The following is a 19,701-nucleotide window of genomic DNA, read 5'->3' as shown; positions in this document are numbered from 1 at the left end:
TGAGGGCTGCAGGAATCTGTGAGTCAGGCCTGTGTGGCAACTGCGGTCCTCACGCCCACACATACGTCCATTCCCACACGCACCCCGCCAGGGGCCCTCAGTGAGCATTGCCTGCCTCCTGCCAGGCTCCAGCTGGGTCCAGTACACCAGAACACACACCCCAGTGTCCTCTGCCCTGTGTATGCCCTTCCGCCGTCCAGGTTGGGAGGTGGAAAACCGGATGAGTATCCTGGGAGGGGCTGAGCTCACCGGCAGTGGCCAGGCCCCTGGGAAACGCGGATTTTGGGAGCAGCATCCTCCACGGGTCCCCCAGACCTTCCAGCAGGCCAAGTAGACCTGTGTTGGAGGTAACCCCACTCCCACCCCAGGTGCTGATCCGGAGTGGCCGGGTGCCCATTGTGTCCTTGGAGTGTGTGTCCTGCAAGGCACAGGCCGTGTACGAAGTGAGCCGCAGCTCTTATGTGTACCTGGAGGGCCGCTGCCTCAATTGCAGCAGTGGCTCCAAGCGAGGGGTGAGTGTTGCGCGGGGCGTGGGCGGGGTGGGGGTGGGTCCCATGGCTGAGGGAATGGGACCTGCAGGCAGAAGTGGGGCTGACAGGGCAGAGGGTCGCACCCCCTCACCACCCCTTCTGCCTGCAGCGGTGGGCTGCACGTACCTTCAGCAACAAGACGCTGGTGCTGGATGAGACCACCACATCCACGGGCAGTGCAGGCATGCGACTGGTGCTGCGGCGGGGCGTGCTGCGGGACGGCGAGGGATACACCTTCACGCTCACGGTGCTGGGCCACTCTGGCGAGGAGGAGGGCTGCGCCTCCATCCGCCTGTCCCCCAACCGCCCGCCGCTGGGGGGATCTTGCCGCCTCTTCCCATTGGGCGCTGTGCACGCCCTCACCACCAAGGTGCACTTCGAATGCACGGGTGAGTGCAGGCCTGCGTGGGGGGAGCAGCGGGATCCGCCGACTCTGTGACGTCACGGAGCCCTCCCGTGATGCCGTGGGGACCGTCCCTCAGGCTGGCATGACGCGGAGGATGCTGGCGCCCCGCTGGTATACGCCCTGCTGCTGCGGCGCTGTCGCCAGGGCCACTGCGAGGAGTTCTATGTCTACAAGGGCAGCCTCTCCAGCTACGGAGCCGTGCTGCCCCCGGGTTTCAGGCCACACTTCGAGGTGGGCCTGGCTGTGGTGGTGCAGGACCAGCTGGGAGCCGCCGTGGTTGCCCTCAACAGGTGAGCCAGGCTGTGGGAGGGCGCCCCTGAGACTGCGACCTGCTCACCACCCCCCTCTGCTTGTAGGTCTCTGGCCATCACCCTCCCAGAGCCCAATGGCAGCGCAACGGGGCTCACGGTCTGGCTGCACGGGCTCACCGCCAGTGTGCTCCCGGGGCTGCTGCGGCAGGCCGACCCCCAGCACGTCATCGAGTACTCACTGGCCCTGGTCACTGTGCTGAACGAGGTGAGTGCAGGCTGGGAGGGGACCTCACATCTGCTGCATGCGTGCTGGGGACCAAGACCTGTACCCCTGCCTGGAGCTTTGTGGAGGGCTCATTCCAGGCCCCGGAGACAAATCCCAGTGACCCTGAAGCAGCACCCTGACCCTCCGCTCCCAGCAGCCACACCCACCGGGTCCTCTCCGGTGTCTGCTTTCCACAATGCAGCCCCCACCCAGGAGGGCCCCTGTGCTTACCCTGTTTTGCCCATGAAGAAACAGCTCAGTGTTGCGGGTCAGTGCCCACGTGACGCAGTATCTAGCACGTAACTGCACCCCGGGAATCGTGGGCACCTGCTGGCCTCCTGCCGGCCTCCTGCCCTGCTGACAGTTTGCTGTGCCCCCTGCCTGCCCCAGTACGAGCAGGCCCTGGACGTGGCGGCAGAGCCCAAGCACGAGCGGCAGCACCGAGCCCAGATACGCAAGAACATCACGGAGACCCTGGTGTCCCTGCGGGTCCACACTGTGGATGACATCCAGCAGATCGCTGCTGCGCTGGCGCAGTGCATGGTAGGATGGCCCCACATGCTCACCCCACCCCGCATGCCTGCCAGGGCACTGGGTTCAGCCCCCCAGGGCAGACGGGCAGCTTGGCCGAGGAGCTGAGCCTCCAGCCTGGGCTCCTTCCTGCCGTGGCGTTCCTTGGTCTCTGACCTGTCTCAGTAGCCTCAGCTCTTTTGCTGTCCTGTGTGAACGCAGGTTGCCTCTCGGGGGACCCAGGGTGTAAAGAGGGGCTGAGATGTGGGGAGGGACCGAGAAGATGCTGCTCTGTGCCCTCCACTCTCCCCTCCCCTAGCCCCTCCCCTCCCCTCCTCCCTCCCCTCCCCTCCTCCCCTTCTCCCCTCCCCTCCTCCCCTTCTCCCTTCCCCTTCTCTCCTTCTCCCCTCCCCCCGCCCCTCCCCTCCCCTCCCCTAGCCCTTCGCCTCCCCTAGCCCCTCGCCTCCCCTAGCCCCTCCCCCCTCCCCTCCTCCCCCCTCCCCTTCCCTCCTCCCCTCAACTCCCCTCCTCCCCTCCCCTCCTTCTCCCCTCCCCTCCTTCTCCCCTCCCCAGCCCCTCCCCCCTCCTCCTCCCCTCCCCAGCCCCTCCCCCCTACTTCTCCCCTCCCCAGCCCCTCCCCCCTCCTCCCTTCCCCCTTCTCCCCTCCCCAGCCCCTCCCCCCTCCTCCCTTCCCCCTTCTCCCCTCCCTAGCCCCTCCCCCTCCCCTCCTCCTCCCTCTCCTCCCCTCCTCCTCCCTCTCCTCCCCTCCTCCTCCCGCTCCTTCCCTCCTCCTCCCGCTCCTTCCCTCCTCCTCCTGCCTCCTCCCTCTCCTCCCCTCCCCTCCCCTCCTCCCCTCCCCTCCTCCCCTCCTCTCTTCCCCTCCTCCCCTCCCCTCCTTCTCCCCTCCCCAACCCCTCCCCCCTCCTCCCCTCCCCAGCCCCTCCCCACCACTTCTCCCCTCCCCAGCCCCTACCCCCTCCTCCCTTCCCCCTTCTCCCCTCCCTAGGCCCTCCCCCTCCTCCTCCCCTCCTCTTCCCTCTCCTCTCCTCCTCCTCCCGTTCCTTCCCTCCTCCTCCCGCCGCCTCCCTCTTCTCCCCTCCTCCTCCCGCCTCCTCCCCCTCCTCCCCCTCTTCCCACCTCCTCCCCCCTCCTCCCCTCTTCCACCTCCTCCTCCTCCTCCTGTCTTCCACCTCCTCCCCCCTCCTCCCCTCTTCCACCTCCTCCCCCCTCCTCCCCTCTTCCACCTCCTCCCTCCTCCTCCCCTCTTCTACCTCCTCCCCTCTTCCACCTCCTCCCCCTTCTCACCTCTTCCTCCCACCTCCTCCCCCCTTTCTCCCACCTCCTCCCCTTTCCACCTCCTCCCCTTTCCACCTCCTCCCACCTCCTCTCCTCTTCATCTCCCTTCCTCCCCTCCTCCTCCCCTTCCTCCCCCCTCCTCCTCCCCTCCCCCTCCCCTTCCTCCCCCCTCCCCCTCCCCTTCCTCCCCCCTCCCCCTCCCCTTCCTCCCCCCTCCCCCTCCCCTTCCTCCCGCCTCCCCCCCTTCCTCACCCTCCCCTCTCCTCCCCCTCCTCCCCCCTCCTTCCCTCGCCTCCCGTCTCCTACCCCCTCCTCCCCCTCCTCCCCCTTCCTCCCACCTCCTCCCTCCTCCTCCCCCTCCTCCCCTCCTCCCTCCCCTCCTCCCCTCCTCCTCCCTCCCCTCCTCCCCTCCTCCCTCCCCTCCTCCCCTCCTCCCTCCCCTCCTCCTCTCCCTCTTCCCTCCTCCCTCCTCCTCCCCTCCTCCCCTCCTCCCCTCCTCCCCTCCTCCCCTCCTCCCCCTTCCTGTCCCCCTTTCCCCCGTCCTCTTCTCCTCCTCCTCCTTCTCTACTCCTCAACCTCCTCACCTGTCTCCCATCACCCTCCCATCCATCCACTCCCCTCCTTCCTCTCCCCTCCCCCACCCCCTCCCGTCTCCCCTCCCCCACCCCCTCCCCTGTCTCCCCTCCCCCTCTCCTCTCCCCGTCCCTTTTCTCCCCTCCCCTTTCTTCTCTCTCCTCCCCTCCCCCATCCCCATTCCCTCTTCCTGTTCCCCTCTCCTCTCTCGGTCCCCCTCCTCTTCTCTCCTCCTGTTCTCCTTCCCCTTCTCTCTTCCCTCCCCTTCTCCCCTTCTGTCTTCCCTCCCCTTCTCCCCTTTTGTCTTCCCTCCTCTTGTCCCTTCCTCTCCTCCTTCCTCTTCTTCTCCCTCCTCCTCGTCTCCCTCCTCCTCTCCTCCTCTTCTCCCTTCCCTCCTCCTCTTCCTCCTCCCATCCCCCCTCCTCCCCTCCCCTCCCCCCTCCTCCCCTCCCCTCCCCCTCCTCCCCTCCCCTCCCCCCTCCTCCCCTCCCCTCCTCCCCTCCCCTCCTCCCCCCTCCCCTCCCCTCCTCCCCCCTCCCCTCCCCTCCTCCCTCCTCCCCTCCCCTCCTCCCATCCCCCCTCCTCCCCTCCCCTCCCCCCTCCCCTCCCCTCCTCCCCCCTCCCCTCCTCCCCCTCTTCCTTCCCCTCTCCCCCTCCCTTTCTCTTCCTTCCCCTCTCCCTTCCCTTCTCCCCTTCCCTTCCTCTTCCTTTTCCTCTCCCGTTTCCTCTCCTGTTTCCCTCCTCTTCCCTCCTCTCTTCTCTCCTCTTCCCCTTCTCTCCCCTCCCCTTCTCTCCCCCTTCTCTGCCCTCCCCTCTCCTCTCCCCCTTCTCTCCCCTCCCCCTTCTCACTTCTCTCCCCCGTTCTCCCCTCCCCTCTCCATTCCTCCCTTCTCTCCCCTTTCCTTTCCTCCCTTTTCTCCCCTTTCCTCTCCCCCCTTCTCTCCCCTCTCCTCTCCCCCCTTCTCTCCCCCTCCTCTCTCCCTTTCTCTCCCTTCTCCTCTCCCCCTTTCTCTCCCTTCTCCTCTCCCCCTTTCTCTCCCTTCTCCTCTCCCCCTCCCCTTCTGTCCCCCTCCTCCTCCCCCTTCTCTCCCGCTTCTCTTCTTTCTCCCCCCCCCGCTTCTCTCCCTTCTCTCCCCTCTCCCCCTTCTCTTCCTTCTCTCCCCCTCTCCCCCCTCCCCCTTCTCTCCCCCTCTCCCCCCTCCCTTCTCTCCCCCTCTCCCCCTCCCCTTTCTCTCCCCCCTCCCCCCTCCCCCTTCTCTCCCCCCTCCGCCTCCCCCTTCTCTCCCCCTCCCCCTCCCCCTTCTCTCCCCCCTCCCCCTTCCCCCTTCTCTCCCCCTCTCCCCCCTCCCCCTTCTCTCCCCCCTCCCTTCTCTCCCCCTCTCCCCCTCCCCTTTCTCTCCCCCCTCCCCTTCTCTCCCCCCTCCCCCCTCCCCCTTCTCTCCCCCCTCCGCCTCCCCCTTCTCTCCCCCTCCCCCTCCCCCTTCTCTCCCCCCTCCCCCCTTGTCTCCCCCTCTCCCCCCTCCCCCTTCTCTCCCCCTCTCCCCCTCCCCCTTCTCTCCCCCCTCCGCCTCCCCCTTCTCTCCCCCTCCCCCTCCCCCTTCTCTCCCCCCTCCCCCTTCCCCCTTGTCTCCCCCTCTCCCCCCTCCCCCTTCTCTCCCCCTCTCCCCCTCCCCCTTCTCTCCCCCTCTCCTCCCCACCTCTTCTCTCCCTCTCCCCCTCCCCCTTCTCTCCCCCTTTCCCCTCCCCCTTCTCTCCCCCTTTCCCCTCCCCCTTCTCTCCCCCTTTCCCCTCCCCCTTCTCTCCCTCTTTCCCCTCCCCCTTCTCTCTCATGTGAAGAGGTGCCTTGTGTGGCCAGTGGGCTGCATCATGTGGTCCCCAGGTGGAGGCCCAGGGTCATGCAGAGCCACAGAAAATGCTTAGTGGGGAGGCTGTGGGGGTCCAGTCAAGTGGGCTCTCCAGCTGCAGGGCCGGGGTTGGGAGCCAGGTGAGGACACCCGTGTAGAGAGGAGGGCGTGTGCAAGGAGTGGGGCCAGGAGCAGGGCTGGACACTGCTGGCTCCACACAGGGGCCCAGCAGGGAGCTCGTATGCCGCTCATGCCTGAAGCAGACGCTGCACAAGCTGGAGGCCATGATGCGCATCCTGCAGGCAGAGACCACCACGGGCACCGTGACGCCCACCGCCATTGGAGACAGCATCCTCAACATCACAGGTGCCGCTGCCTGTGCCCCATGCCGCCCGTCCACCCCATACCGCCCTTTCCTCTGTCTCCCTCCTCCCCCCAACCACCTCGCCTTTGCCCCATCCCATCTTCGTCCCCCTCCCCTTCCCCCAATTCCCATCCTCATCCCCCTCCCCCAATTCCCATTCTTCTCCCCATCCCCCTTCCCTATTCCCATCCCTTTTCTCCATCTCTCTCCCCTTCTCCATTCCCCCCCATCCTCCCCGTCCTTTTGTCCATTCCCCTCATCTCCCTTATTCCCCTCATCCCCCTGCCCCTCCCTTCCCCCTTCTCCTCTTCCTCTCTCCTTTCTCCTTTCTCTACCCTTTTCCTTCCTTTTTCCTCCCTCTCCCCATCATCCCTCTCATCTTCGTCCTCATCCCCATCCCCCATTCTCTCTCCAGCTTCCCCCTTCCTCCTGCTTGCACCTCCCTCTCTGTCCCCTCAGGTTCCCCCTTTCTCCCAGCCCCCACCTTCCGGCTCCCACTTTTTGCCCGCCCCCACCCTCCCTCTGCCTCCCTCTCCCTGCACTGACCTCGTGCCTGTCTGCAGGCGACCTCATCCACCTGGCCAGCTCGGACGTGTGGGCACCACAGCCCTCAGAGCTGGGAGCCGAGTCACCATCGCGGATGGTGGCGTCCCAGGCCTACAACCTGACCTCTGCCCTCATGCGCATCCTCATGCGCTCCCGCGTGCTCAACGAGGAGCCCCTGACGCTGGCGGGCGAGGAGATCGTGGCCCAAGGCAAGCGCTCAGACCCGCGGAGCCTGCTGTGTTATGGCGGCACCCCAGGGCCTGGCTGCCACTTCTCCATCCCCGAGGCCTTCAGCGGGGCCCTGGCCAACCTCAGTGACGTGGTGCAGGTCATCTTTCTGGTGGACTCCAATCCCTTTCCCTTTGGCTATATCAGCAACTACACCGTCTCCACCAAGGTGGCCTCGATGGCATTCCAGACACAGGCCGGCGCCCAGATCCCCATTGAGCGGCTGGCCTCAGAGCGCGCCATCACCGTGAAGGTGCCCAACAACTCGGACTGGGCTGCCCGGGGCCACCGCAGCTCCGCCAACTCCGTTGTGGTCCAGCCCCAGGCCTCCGTCGGTGCTGTGGTCACCCTGGACAGCAGCAACCCTGCGGCCGGGCTGCACCTGCAGCTCAACTATACGCTGCTGGACGGTGCGTGCAGTGGGCGGGGCACACATGGCCCCCTGGCCTTGTTCTTGTGGGGAAGGCGTTTCTCATAGGGCTTCCATGGGTGTCTCTGGTGAAATTTGCTTTCTGTTTCATGGGCTGCTGGGGCCTGGCCGGAGAGGAGCTGGGGGCCATGGAGAAGCAGGTGCCAGCTCTGGCGCAGAGGCTCGTATGGCCTTTCAGGCCTGTGGCGGAGGGTGGACTCAGGAGGGCCATCGTGGGTGTCCCCCGGGTGGTTGAGCTTCCCAGCAGGCGTGTGACCTGCGCGTGCTGCCCCCAGGCCGCTACCTGTCTGAGGAACCCGAGCCCTTCCTGGCAGTCTACCTGCACTCGGAGCCCCGGCCCAATGAGCACAACTGCTCGGCCAGCAGGAGGATCCGCCCAGAGTCACTCCAGGGTGCCGACCACCGGCCCTACACCTTCTTCATTTCCCCAGGGTGAGCTCTGCGGGCAGTCCTGGCAGGGCAGGGCAGGGCATCATGGGTCAGCATTGCCCGGGTTACTGGCCCTATGGGGACAGCAGGCAGCGAGGGGATTGGACCAGGTGTGGGCTCTGGGACCCTGACATCCAACCTGGCGGAGCCTGGGCTCACGTCCACTGCCCCTTCCCTGCCCAGGACCAGAGACCCAGCGGGGAGTTACCATCTGAACCTCTCCAGCCACTTCCGCTGGTCGGCGCTGGAGGTGTCCGTGGGCCTGTACACGTCCCTGTGCCAGTACTTCAGCGAGGAGGACATGGTGTGGAGGACAGAGGGGCTGCTGCCCCTGGAGGAGACCTCGCCCCGCCAGGCCGTCTGCCTCACCCGCCACCTCACCGCCTTCGGCGCCAGCCTCTTCGTGCCCCCAAGCCATGTCCGCTTTGTCTTTCCTGTGAGTGACCCTGTGCTCCTGGGAGCCTCTGCAGAGTTGAGAGGGCCTGGGTGGGCTCAGCTCTATCCTGAGAAGGCACAGCTTGCACGTGACCTCCTGGGCCTGGTGGCTGTGTTCTCACAGGAGCCGACAGCAGATGTAAACTACATCGTCATGCTGACATGCGCTGTATGCCTGGTGACCTACATGGTCATGGCCGCCATCCTGCACAAGCTGGACCAGCTGGATGCCAGCCGGGGCCGCGCCATCCCCTTCTGTGGGCAGCGGGGCCGTTTCAAGTACGAGATCCTCGTCAAGACAGGCTGGGGCCGGGGCTCAGGTGAGGGGCGCAGCGGGGTGGCAGGGCCTCCCCTGCTTTCACTGGCTGTGCGGGTTGCACCCTCTGGGAGTGAGTCTCATTGCAGGTGTCAGAACAAGGCAGTTTTTGCAGTGCTGTGTGAAGGGCTCATGTGTTAATCCTGGGAATGACCTCGTGGGCACTCACTGTCCGTGAGGACTAGGATGGCTCCTAGCTGGAAGTAGGTGCCAGTCAGTCAGGGTGGGCAGCCCACGTTTTGCACAGTAGCGTGGCCCCACAAGTGACGTGAGCATCGCTACCACTGTGGGAGACTGTCGTGATCCTAACTGCATAGCTCGTCTCTCAGACGGAGGCGTCAGCACCCTCCCCGTGGCTGTTTCTTCAATAACTCCATTTTCCTTTCATTGGAATTGCCCTTCCGGCGTTCCCTTTTTGTTTTTTTCTTTTTTTGGAGACGGAGCATCACTCTGTTGCCCAGGCTGGAGTGCAATGGCGTGATCTTGGCTCACAGCAACCTCCAGCTCCCGGGTTTATGCGATTCCCCTTAAGCAATTCTCCTGAGTAGCTGGGTGTACAGGTGTGCGCCACCACACCCAGTTAATTTTTCACCATGTCGGCCAGGCGAACTCCTGACCTCAGGTGATCTGCCTGTGTCGGCCTGCCAAAGTGCTGGGATGACAGATGTGAGCCACCACACCTGGCTGTGTTCGCATTTTTTATCTCTGTGCTGTGCTTTCATTTTCATTGGCCAGTTCTTTCTTTTGATTACCTACTTTTAAAAACTGTCGGCCAGGCACGGTGGCTTACACCTGTAATCTGAGCACTTTGGGAGGCCAAGGCAGGCAAATCACGAGGTCAGGAGATCGAGACCATCCTGGCTAACACAGTGAAACCCTGTCTCTACTAAAAAATACAAAAAAATTAGATGGGCGTGGTGGCAGGTGCCTGTAGTCCTAGCTCCTTGGGAGACTGAGGCAGGAGAATGGCGTGAACCCGGGAGGCGGAGCTTGCAGTGAGCTGAGATTGCGCCACTGCACTCCAGCCTGGGCGACAGAGAGACTCCATCTCAAAAAAAAAAAAGAAAAAAAAACTCACCTGGGTCTGTCACTGGGAGAGAAGGAGGTGACACAGCTTCACGCTTTGCAGTCTGCATGAACTGAGGGATGGGTGTGTGGTGCGGGTCACCGGTTGTGGTGTGACTGAGGCGTGGACGGGTGTGCAGTGTGGGTCACTGGTTGTGGTGTGGACTGAGGCGTGTGCAGCCATGTTTGCATGTCACAAGTTACAGTTCTTTCCGTGTAACTTAATCATGTCCTTGCGGCCCTGCTGTTTATTGGACAAATTGCAGTAACCGCAGCTCTCCTCGTGTATGGCAGAGCCGTGCAAAGCCAGGACTGCCTGTGTGGCTCCTTGAGTGCAGGGAGGCCAAAGCTGAGATGACTTGCCTGGGATGCCAGACGTGTTGGGCAGTAGACCAAGCCTCCCACCCCTCCCTCTTGCCCCCCAGGTACCACGGCCCACGTGGGCATCATGCTGTATGGGGTGGACAGCCGGAGCGGCCACCGGCACCTGGACGGCGACAGAGCCTTCCACCGCAACAGCCTAGACATCTTCCGGATCGCCACCCCGCACAGCCTGGGTAGTGTGTGGAAGATCCGAGTGTGGCATGACAACAAAGGTCTGTGCAGACCCTGCCAAGCTCTGCCCCTCTGCCCCCGCATCGGGGCGCCCTGCGAGCCTGACCTCCCTCCCGTGTCTCTGCAGGGCTCAGCCCTGCCTGGTTCCTGCAGCACATCATCGTCAGAGACCTGCAGACGGCACGCAGCGCCTTCTTCCTGGTCAATGACTGGCTTTCGGTGGAGACGGAGGCCAACGGGGGCCTGGTGGAGAAGGAGGTGCTGGCCGCGAGTAAGGCCTCGTTCCACGTTCCCACTCTGTGGGAGGTTGGGAAGGGTGGTCCTGCCCCGTGGCCTCCTGCAGTGCGGCCCTTCCTGCCTTCTAGGCGACGCAGCCCTGTTGCGCTTCCGGCGCCTGCTGGTGGCTGAGCTGCAGCGCGGCTTCTTTGACAAGCACATCTGGCTCTCCATATGGGACCGGCCACCTCGTAGCCGTTTCACTCGCATCCAGAGGGCCACCTGCTGCGTACTCCTCATCTGCCTCTTCCTGGGCGCCAACGCCGTGTGGTACGGGGCTGTTGGAGACTCTGCCTACAGGTGGGTGCCGTAGGGGTCGGGACAGCCTCTTCCTGCCCAGCGCTTCCTGCCCCTCAGCCTCACCTGCGTGGCCTCCTCTCCTCCACACAGCACGGGGCGTGTGTCCAGGCTGAGCCCGCTGAGCGTCGACACAGTCGCTATTGGCCTGGTGTCCAGCGTGGTTGTCTATCCCATCTACCTGGCCATCCTCTTCCTCTTCCGGATGTCCCGGAGCAAGGTGGGCTGGGGCTGGGGACCTGGGAGTACTGGGAATGGAGCCTGGGCCTCGGCACCATGCCCAGGGCTGCCACTCTCCAGTACTGCAGCCAGAGGGAAAGGCGCCCACCAAAGGCTTGCTCTCGGGAAGGGTCAACACACTTGAGCAGCCTTAGCTAGACTGAGCAGGGAGAAAGAGAGGAGACTCAGATGCCAGAATCGTGAAAGAACGAGGGCACTTCACTGCCAACCCTGCAGACATGAACAGAACCTAAGCAGACGCCACGGACGACTGCACAGCAGCACGCCAGCTAACTCAGAAGAAGCAAGCACGCGGCTGTGCACATTTCCGAAATGCCCTCCAGAAGAAAATCTCAGTACATCTGTAGCAAGTGAAGAGGCCGAGTTAGTCCCTTAGAAACCTCCCAGTGGCCGGGTCGGGTGTGGTGGCTCACGCCTGTAATCCCATCACTTCAGGAGGCCGAGGTGGGCGGATCTGAGTCCAGGAGTTTGAGACCAGCCTGGGCAACATAGCAAGACCCCATCTATGTAAAACATTAAAAAGGGCCAGGCATGGTGGCTCACGCCTGTAATCCCAGCACTTTGGGAGGCCGAGGCAGGCAGATCACTTGAGGTCAGGAGTTTGAGACCATCCTGGCCAACACGATGAAACCCCATCTCTACTACGAATACAAAAAATTAGCCGGGCGTGGTGGTGGGCACCTGTAGTCCCAGCTACTCGAGAGGCTGAGGCAGGAGAATGGCGTGAACCCGGGAGGCGGAGCTTGCAGTGAGCCGAGATCGCACCGCTGCACTCCAGCCCGGGCAACAGAGCGAGATTCCATCTCCAAAAAAAAAAAAAAAAAAAACTCCCACAAAGAAAAGCCCAGGCTCACAGCCTTCACCATAGAATTTCCCTAAGCAGTTAAGGAAGAATTAACACCAATCCTTCACACACGCTTTCCAAGAGTACAGCAGGTGGGAACTCTTCCCATTCATACGGAAACGGTAGCCTGCACCCCTTAGGAATACACACGTGGGGTCCTCAAGAGGTTACATGCAAACCAACCCCAGCAGCACACAGAGAAGGCGCATATGCCGCAACCAGGAGGGGTTGCGCCCAAGTCCATGGCAGGAACCAGAGGCCACATGTGGCTGCTCATATTTAAGTTAATTAAAATGAAATGATGGCTGGGCGTGGTGGCTCATGCCTGTAATCCCAGCACTTTGGGAGGCCGAGGCGGGCAGATCACTTGAGGTCAGGAGTTCCAAGACCAGCCTGGCCAACACAGTGAAACCCCATCTCTACTAAAAATAAAAAAAATTTGCTGGGCATCGTGGCAGGCGCCTGTAATCCCAGCTACTCAGGAGGCTAAGGCAGAACAATCGCCTGAACGCGGGAGGTGGAGGTTGCAGTGAGCTGAGATTGAGCCAGTGCACTCCAGCCTGGGTGACAGAGCGAGACTCCATCTAAAAAAAAAAAATAATGAAATTTAAAACTCTGTTTCTTAGTTGCACCAGTCTCCTGTCAAGTGCTCAGTGGCACACGTCGCGAGGGGCTGCCATCACGGACAGTGCAGATGTCCGATATATCCAGCATCTAGAACATTCTGTCGGATGGCAGTGGGCTCTGTCCTGTCTGCTGAGGAGGTGGCTTCTCATCCGTGTCCTGAGCAGGTCTGAGCTGCTGCCCGCTGACCACTGTCCTCGTCCTGCAGGTGGCTGGGAGCCCAAGCCCCACACCCGCCGGGCAGCAGGTGCTGGACATCGACAGCTGCCTGGACTCGTCCGTGCTGGACAGCTCCTTCCTCACGTTCTCAGGCCTCCATGCTGAGGTGAGGGCTCTACTGGGGGTCCTGGGCTGGGCTGGGGTTCCTGCTGCCTTGGGGCAGCTTGGACTCAAGACACTGCACCTCTTAGCAGGCCTTTGCCGGACAGATGAAGAGTGACTTATTTCTGGATGATTCTAAGAGGTGGGTTCCCTAGAGAAACCTCGAGCGCTGGTGCAGGTCACTGTGTCTGGAGTGCCGGGGGTGCGCGGGCTGTGTGTACTTGCTGGGTGTCTGTGGCTCCATGTGGTCACACCACCTGGGAGCATGTTTGCTCGGAAGCCCAGCGTGTCCATGCGTGACTGGACGGGGGTGGGGTACGTGTGTGACACATCCCCTGGTACCTTGCCGACCCGCGCCACCTGCAGCCTGGTGTGCTGGCCCTCCAGCGAGGGAACGCTCAGTTGGCCGGACCTGCTCAGTGACCCGTCCATTGTGGGTAGCAATCTGCGGCAGCTGGCACGGGGCCAGGCGGGCCATGGGCTGGGCCCAGAGGAGGACGGCTTCTCCCTGGCCAGCCCCTACTCGCCTGCCAAATCCTTCTCAGCATCAGGTGAGCTGGGGTGAGAGGAGGGGGCTCTGAAGCTCACCCGTGCAGCTGGGCCCACCCTATGCCTCCTGTACCTCTAGATGAAGACCTGATCCAGCAGGTCCTTGCCGAAGGGGTCAGCAGCCCGGCACCTACCCAAGACACCCACATGGAAACGGACCTGCTCAACAGCCTGTGAGTGTCCGGCTCTTGCGGGAGGGGGCATGCCGGAGGAGGGGCCGGGACTCGGGCCAGGCAGCCGTGGTCCCCGCCTGGGGTGGGGTGGGGTGGGGTGCCAGGGCAGGGCTGTGGCTGCACCACTTCACTTCTCTGAGCCTCCGTCGTCTGTGGAAAGAGCCTCATGGGGTCCCCAGGGCCCCAGAACCTTCCCTCTAGGGAGGGAGCAGGCGCGTGGGGCTTTGTAGGAGCAGAAAGGCTCCCGTGTGAGGCTGGCCGGGGCCACGTTTTTATCTTGGTCTCAGAGCAGTGAGAAATTATGGGCGGGTTTTTAAATACCCCATTTTTGGCCGGGCGCAGTGGCTCACGCCTGTAATCCCAGCACTTTGGGAGGCTGAGACAGGCAGATTACGAGGTCAGGAGATCGAGACCATCCTGGCTAACACGGTGAAACCCCGTCTCTACTAAAAATACAAAAAAATTAGCCGGGTGTGGTGGCGGGCACCTGTAGTCCCAGCTACTCGGGAGGCTGAGGCAGGGGAGTTGTTTGAACCCGGGAAGCGGAGGTTACAGTGAGCTGAGATTGCGCCACTGCACTCTAGCCTGGGCGACAGAGCAAGACTCCGTCTCAAAAAAAAAAAAAGAAGAGGAAAAATACTCCATTTTTTTCTTTTTGAGACCATTTTTGATTATATGTATTTTAAAGAATTTATTGGCTGGGTGCGGTGGCTCACGCCTGTAATCCCAGCACTTGGGGAGGCAGAGGTGGGCAGATCACCTGAGGTCAGCAGTTCGAGACCAGCCTGGCCAACATGGCGAAACCCCGTCTCTACTAAAAATAACAAAAAATTAGCCAGGCATGGTGGCAGGCGCCTGTAGTCCCAGTTACTCGGGAGACTGAGGCAGGAGAATCGATTGAACCTGGGAGGTGAAGGTTGTAGTGAGCCAAGATCGCACCACTGCACTCCAGCCTGGGTGACAGAGTGTGACTGTGTCTCAAAAAAAAAGGCCGGGCGCGGTGGCTCACACCTGTAACTCCAGCACTTTGAGAAGCTGAGGCGGGCAGATCACCTGAGGTTGGGAGTTCAAGACCAGCCTGACCAACATGGGGAAACCCTATCTTTACTAAAAACGCAAAATTAGCCGGGCACAGTGGCTCACGCCTGTCATCCCAGCACTTTGGGAGGCCAAGGTGGGCCTCAGGGATCACCTGAGGTCAGGAGTTCGAGACCAGCCTGGCCAACATGGCGAATCCCCATCTCTACTAAGAATACAAAATATTAGCCGAGCGTGGTGGCGCGCGCCTATAATCCCAGCTACTTGGGAGGCTGAGGCAGGAGAATGGATTGAACACGGGAGGTGGAGGTTGCAGTGACCTGAGATTGCGCCACTGCACTCCAGCCTGGGCAACAAGAGCGAAACTCCCGTCTCAAAAAAAAAATTCCTCAATTTCTTGGTTGTTTTGTAACTTATCAACAAAGGGTCATACAGAGATTACCTTGTATGTAGTCACATACATGGCAGCTGGCGGCGGAGCACGCCCACGGCGTGTTCCCATGTGTGTGAGCCCGGACTCTGCCATGCCCTCGTATGCTCAGGTGTGCTGAGGTGCACACGGCCCTGCCGTTGCACTGCAGCTGCCTGCAGGATTCAGTGCAGTGGCATGCGGTTCAGGTGCGGTGCCCCGGAGCCATAGGCCACACCACAGGGCCTGCATGCACAGGGGCTGCGGTGTCTGGGTTTGGGTTTGGGTAACTACACCCTGTGACATTTGCACAGTGACAGAATTACCTAATGACGCATTTCTCAGAACATATCCCTGGCACTAAGTGGTGCATGACTGCTGCTTTTCCATCCACGTCTAGTTTGATTTCTGTGTTCTCATTGTGCTTCTCATTGTTAAGCAACCAGGAACTAACGAGGTATGAACTGCCCCTGGACTCAAACAAAAAGGAAAACTTCCTGATTTATAAAAGGCAGATAACCATGACATGAGGGCATCTTTATGAATAAATTGCCAGTCGGTTTTAAAAATACAGAGTATGGGGAAACCCGGGGGTGGTCACTACACGCTGACCAGCCCCAGGTATCTCCGGCCCAAAGCTCTGTGAAATCCAGATTCAGTGCTTCCGCGGGGATTTCTGGCGGCAGCTCAGACTCCGCAGCCACACAGAGCGTGTGGCCGTCACCCTCCCAGCTTCCTCAACCCTTGGCCGTCCCTTGCTCAGACAGTGCTTTGGGCTGACCAGGTCAGAGGCTTGGGTTTGTCCTGGACCCCTCTGCATCCTTCCTCACTCCAGCCTCCGGCACATCCCGTGGCTCCTTTCTCAACGCAGAGCATGGCCTTCCCTGCGCCTGCGCCTGCACCTTCCGTCCTGGCGGTGCCTCTGCCCTGGCATTCCCTGCACTCCATGCCTCCCTATCGGCTGTTCTCCGTCTCTGCCAGCAAGAGCCCACTCCCTGAGTCAGACCCTGAGTCATTTGTGTTGCTATAAAGGAATAGTTGAGGCTGGGTTATTTTTTATTTTTATTTATTTTTTTGAGACGGAGTCTCACTCTGTTGCCCAGACTGGAGTGCAGTGGCATGATCTCGGCTCACTGCAAACTCTGCCTCCCAGGTTCAAGCAGTTCTCTGCCTCAGCCTCCCAAGTAGCTAAGATTACAGGCGCCTGCCACCACAGCCGGTTAATTTTTTGTGTGTGTTTTTAGTAGAGATGAGGTTTCACCATCTTAGCCAGGCTGGTCTTGAACTCCTGACCTCGTGATCAGTCTTGAACTCCTGACCTTGTGATCCACCCGCCTCGGCCTCCCAAAATGCTGGGATTACAGGCGTGAGCCACCACGCCTCACCAAGTTGAGGCTAGGTCATTTTTTAATTTTTTGTAAAGGCAGGGTCTCACTGTCTCCAACTCCTGAGCTCAAGTGATCCTCCTGCTTCAGCCTCCTGAAGCGCTGGGATTACAGGCTTGAGCCACCGTGCCCAGCCAAGAGTGTCTTTTATCCTCCGAGAGACAGCAAAACAGGAAGCATTCAATGCAGTGTGACCTTGGGTCAGGCCGTTCTTTAGGTGATGGGCTGATGAGGGCGCAGGTACAGGAGAGCGTCCCGGTGTGTCGCAGTTGGTCTCGTCCTCCCCCTCAATGCGTCTTCACTGCCTCTATACCTCTTCTCTAGCAGCTCTGGGACTGGGCACATCAGCATGGTGCCCTGATGCAGTGGTAAAGCCTCGGTGTTCACTGGCTCCTGGAGACACAAGCAGATCTCTGGCCTCAGGGAGCCGTACACACTGTTGGGATTTGAAAGGCGTTTATATGTTTCCTTGTCCAAAAGTTAATTTTAGGCCATAAAACTGCATGGGACAGACACACTGGCGTCTCTAGATTGTGGAATGCTTGTTGGATGGTTGAGACCCAATCATAGTTTGCAGGGTTGAGCGGGGCTCGTTGCACCCTGAGAGACTGTGCACCGCTGTAGGGGCGGCTGGTCAGGCTGTGGGCGATGGGTTTATCAGCAGAAAGCGAGCGGGAGAGGGACGCAGGCGGACACTGACTTTGGCGCCTGGAGTGGCTCTTGGTTCCCTGGCTCCCAGCACCACTCCCACTCTCGTTTGGGGTAGGGTCTTCCGGCTCTTTGTGGGGGGGGACCCTATGACCCGAGAGGCTCAAGAAACTGCCCGCCCAGATTAACATGGGCTTGGCTGCCACTGCCTCCTGGAGGCCGGGATGAATTCACAGCCTACCATATCCCTCAGGTCCAGCACTCCTGGGGAGAAGACAGAGACGCTGGCGCTGCAGAGGCTGGGGGAGCTGGGGCCCCCCAGCCCGGGCCTGACCTGGGAACAGCCCCAGGCAGCGAGGCTGTCCAGGACAGGTGCGCTTGTGTAGCCCCGCGATGCCCCTAGCCCCTCCCTGTGAGCTGCCTCTCACAGGTCTGTCTCTGCTTCCCCAGGACTGGTGGAGGGTCTGCGAAAGCGCCTGCTGCCGGCCTGGTGTGCCTCCCTGGCCCACGGGCTCAGCCTGCTCCTGGTGGCTGTGGCTGTGGCTGTCTCAGGGTGGGTGGGTGCCAGCTTCCCCCCGGGCGTGAGTGTTGCGTGGCTCCTGTCCAGCAGCGCCAGCTTCCTGGCCTCATTCCTCGGCTGGGAGCCGCTGAAGGTGAGGAGGCTGCCAGGGGTAGGCTACAGGCCTCCATCATGGGGGACCCCTCTGAAGCCACCCCCTCCCCAGGTCTTGCTGGAAGCCCTGTACTTCTCACTGGTGGCCAAGCGGCTGCACCCTGATGAAGATGACACCCTTGTGGAGAGCCCGGCTGTGACGCCCGTGAGCGCACGTGTGCCCCGCGTACGGCCCCCCCACGGCTTTGCACTCTTCCTGGCCAAGGAAGAAGCCCGCAAGGTCAAGAGGCTACATGGCATGCTGCGGGTGAGCCCGGGTGCGGCCTGTGCCCCTGCCACCTCCGTCTCCTGACTCCCACCTCCCACCCATGCACACAGGACACTCCCGTCCCCCTTTCCTCACCTCAGAAGGCCCTTAGGGGTTCAATGCTCTGCAGCCTTTGCCTGGTCTCCCTCCTACCCCACGCCCCCCACCTGCTGCCCCAGTCCCTGCCAGGGCCCAGCTCCAATGCCCACTCCTGCCTGGCCCTGAAGGCCCCTAAGCGCCACTGCAGTGGCCTGTGTGTCTGCCCCCAGGTGGGGTTCCAGGCAGGGTGTGTGCTGCCGTTACCCTGGCCAGGTAGAGTCTTGGGGTGCCCCCTGCCAGCTCACCTTCCTGCAGCCACACCTGCCGTAGCCATGGCCCCAGCCGTTGCCAAAGCCCTGCTGTCACTGTGGGCTGGGGCCAAGCTGACCACAGGGCCCCCCGTCCACCAGAGCCTCCTGGTGTACATGCTTTTTCTGCTGGTGACCCTGCTGGCCAGCTATGGGGATGCCTCATGCCATGGGCACGCCTACCGTCTGCAGAGCGCCATCAAGCAGGAACTGCACAGCCGGGCTTTCCTAGCCATCACGCGGTACGGGCATCCGGTGCACTGGTCTGTCTTCTGGGCTTTAGTTTTGCCTTTAGTCCAGCCAGACCCTAGGGGACGTGGAAATGTGTAGATGCCTTTGTGGCTGCCAGAACTGGACGTCGGTGCTGCTGGCATCAGTGGGCAGAGGCGAGGGACACAGCTCCGCGTCTTGTAGTGCACAGGATGGGCCCATGACAGACAACTGTCTGCCCCAGAACATCCCCAGGATAAGGTTGAGAAGCCCAGGTCTAGCCGTGGCCAGCAGGGCACCCATGTTCCCTGGGTGTCTGGTGGCCACTCACTCCAGGCGGGTATGGGGCAGTAGGGGCTGGAGTGCGTGACTGTGTCTGATGCTGCGGCAGGTCTGAGGAGCTCTGGCCATGGATGGCCCACGTGCTGCTGCCCTACGTCCACGGGAATCAGTCCAGCCCAGAGCTGGGGCCCCCACGGCTGCGGCAGGTGCGGCTGCAGGAAGGTGAGCTGGCAGGGCATGCCCCAAGACTTAAATCGTTCCTCTTGTTCAGAGAGCAGCCTTTAGCGGAGCTCTGGCACCAGCCCTGCTCCCTAGCTGTGTGACCTTTGTCCTCTTAACACCGCAGTTTCCTTCTCTGTATATGAGAGATGGTAATGTTGTGTAATTGACGGCTCCTGGGAGGGTTCCCTGGGGTGGCGCTGAACCAGAGCTCAGGCAAGCTGGCCAGCAGGAACCACCCCTGTTGGGTTTTGATGACGCCCTGGCCCCGGCCTGGGGCTCTGTGTGTTTCAGCACTCTGCCCAGACCCTCCCGGCCCCAGGGTCCATACGTGCTCCGCCGCGGGAGGCTTCAGCACCAGCGATTACGACGTTGGCTGGGAGAGTCCTCACAATGGCTCGGGGACATGGGCCTATTCTGCGCCGGATCTGCTGGGGTGAGCAGAGCGAGGGCCCCAGGCGTCTGTGCCAAGGACAAGGGAGTAGTTCTCCAGAAGTGTCCCGGCCTCCTGACCAGCCTGGCTCCGGGGTGCCGGAAGGGCTGGGGTGCGGCACCAACGCCACCCCCCTCCGGCAGGGCATGGTCCTGGGGCTCCTGTGCCGTGTATGACAGCGGGGGCTACGTGCAGGAGCTGGGCCTGAGCCTGGAGGAGAGCCGCGACCGGCTGCGCTTCCTGCAGCTGCACAACTGGCTGGACAACAGGTGGGAGATCCCTCCCCTGCCCTCTCCGGGGTGGCTGCAATCACCAGCCGAGAGCCCACCCTCACTCCTCCGGCCCTCGCTGGCCTAGGCGGCCTCCACAGCCCCTCAGCCACGCCTGCACTGCGCGGTCCCCGCAGCTCCCGCCCTGCCACCCGCTCCTACTGACCCGCACCC

General features: G+C 62.0%; 1 protein-coding gene across 9 annotated transcripts in view; it reads left to right on the top strand.

Moving 5' to 3' along the window:
• The window catches only part of PKD1 (polycystin 1, transient receptor potential channel interacting), a 50,808-nt gene that overhangs the window by 27,755 nt on the left and 3,352 nt on the right, over positions 1-19,701 (top strand). For 6 of the 9 annotated variants that reach the window (XM_063717481.1, XM_054534558.2, XM_054534561.2 and 3 more), the window contains 25 exons: positions 369-512; positions 640-919; positions 1,013-1,226; positions 1,293-1,452; positions 1,843-1,995; positions 5,897-6,041; positions 6,603-7,223; positions 7,519-7,675; positions 7,856-8,108; positions 8,232-8,427; positions 9,914-10,084; positions 10,171-10,314; positions 10,409-10,619; positions 10,710-10,836; positions 12,533-12,649; positions 12,735-12,787; positions 13,012-13,196; positions 13,274-13,367; positions 17,101-17,219; positions 17,298-17,500; positions 17,573-17,767; positions 18,217-18,356; positions 18,716-18,828; positions 19,120-19,261; positions 19,402-19,527. In XM_063717481.1, coding sequence (XP_063573551.1) covers positions 369-512; positions 640-919; positions 1,013-1,226; positions 1,293-1,452; positions 1,843-1,995; positions 5,897-6,041; positions 6,603-7,223; positions 7,519-7,675; positions 7,856-8,108; positions 8,232-8,427; positions 9,914-10,084; positions 10,171-10,314; positions 10,409-10,619; positions 10,710-10,836; positions 12,533-12,649; positions 12,735-12,787; positions 13,012-13,196; positions 13,274-13,367; positions 17,101-17,219; positions 17,298-17,500; positions 17,573-17,767; positions 18,217-18,356; positions 18,716-18,828; positions 19,120-19,261; positions 19,402-19,527 — 4,463 coding nt within the window. Of the gene's footprint in view, positions 1-368; positions 513-639; positions 920-1,012; positions 1,227-1,292; positions 1,453-1,842; positions 1,996-5,896; positions 6,042-6,602; positions 7,224-7,518; positions 7,676-7,855; positions 8,109-8,231; positions 8,428-9,913; positions 10,085-10,170; positions 10,315-10,408; positions 10,620-10,709; positions 10,837-12,532; positions 12,650-12,734; positions 12,788-13,011; positions 13,368-17,100; positions 17,220-17,297; positions 17,501-17,572; positions 17,768-18,216; positions 18,357-18,715; positions 18,829-19,119; positions 19,262-19,401; positions 19,528-19,701 lie in introns of those variants that run through there. The other 3 variants (XM_054534559.2, XM_054534562.2, XM_063717484.1) reach the window with 3 other exon arrangements.

This window comes from Pongo abelii, chromosome 18, assembly GCF_028885655.2.
Source record: "Pongo abelii isolate AG06213 chromosome 18, NHGRI_mPonAbe1-v2.0_pri, whole genome shotgun sequence".
Classification (NCBI taxonomy): Eukaryota; Metazoa; Chordata; class Mammalia; order Primates; family Hominidae; genus Pongo; species Pongo abelii.
Note: the sequence above shows the minus strand (reverse complement) of the source record. Positions and strands in the feature narration are given on the sequence as shown.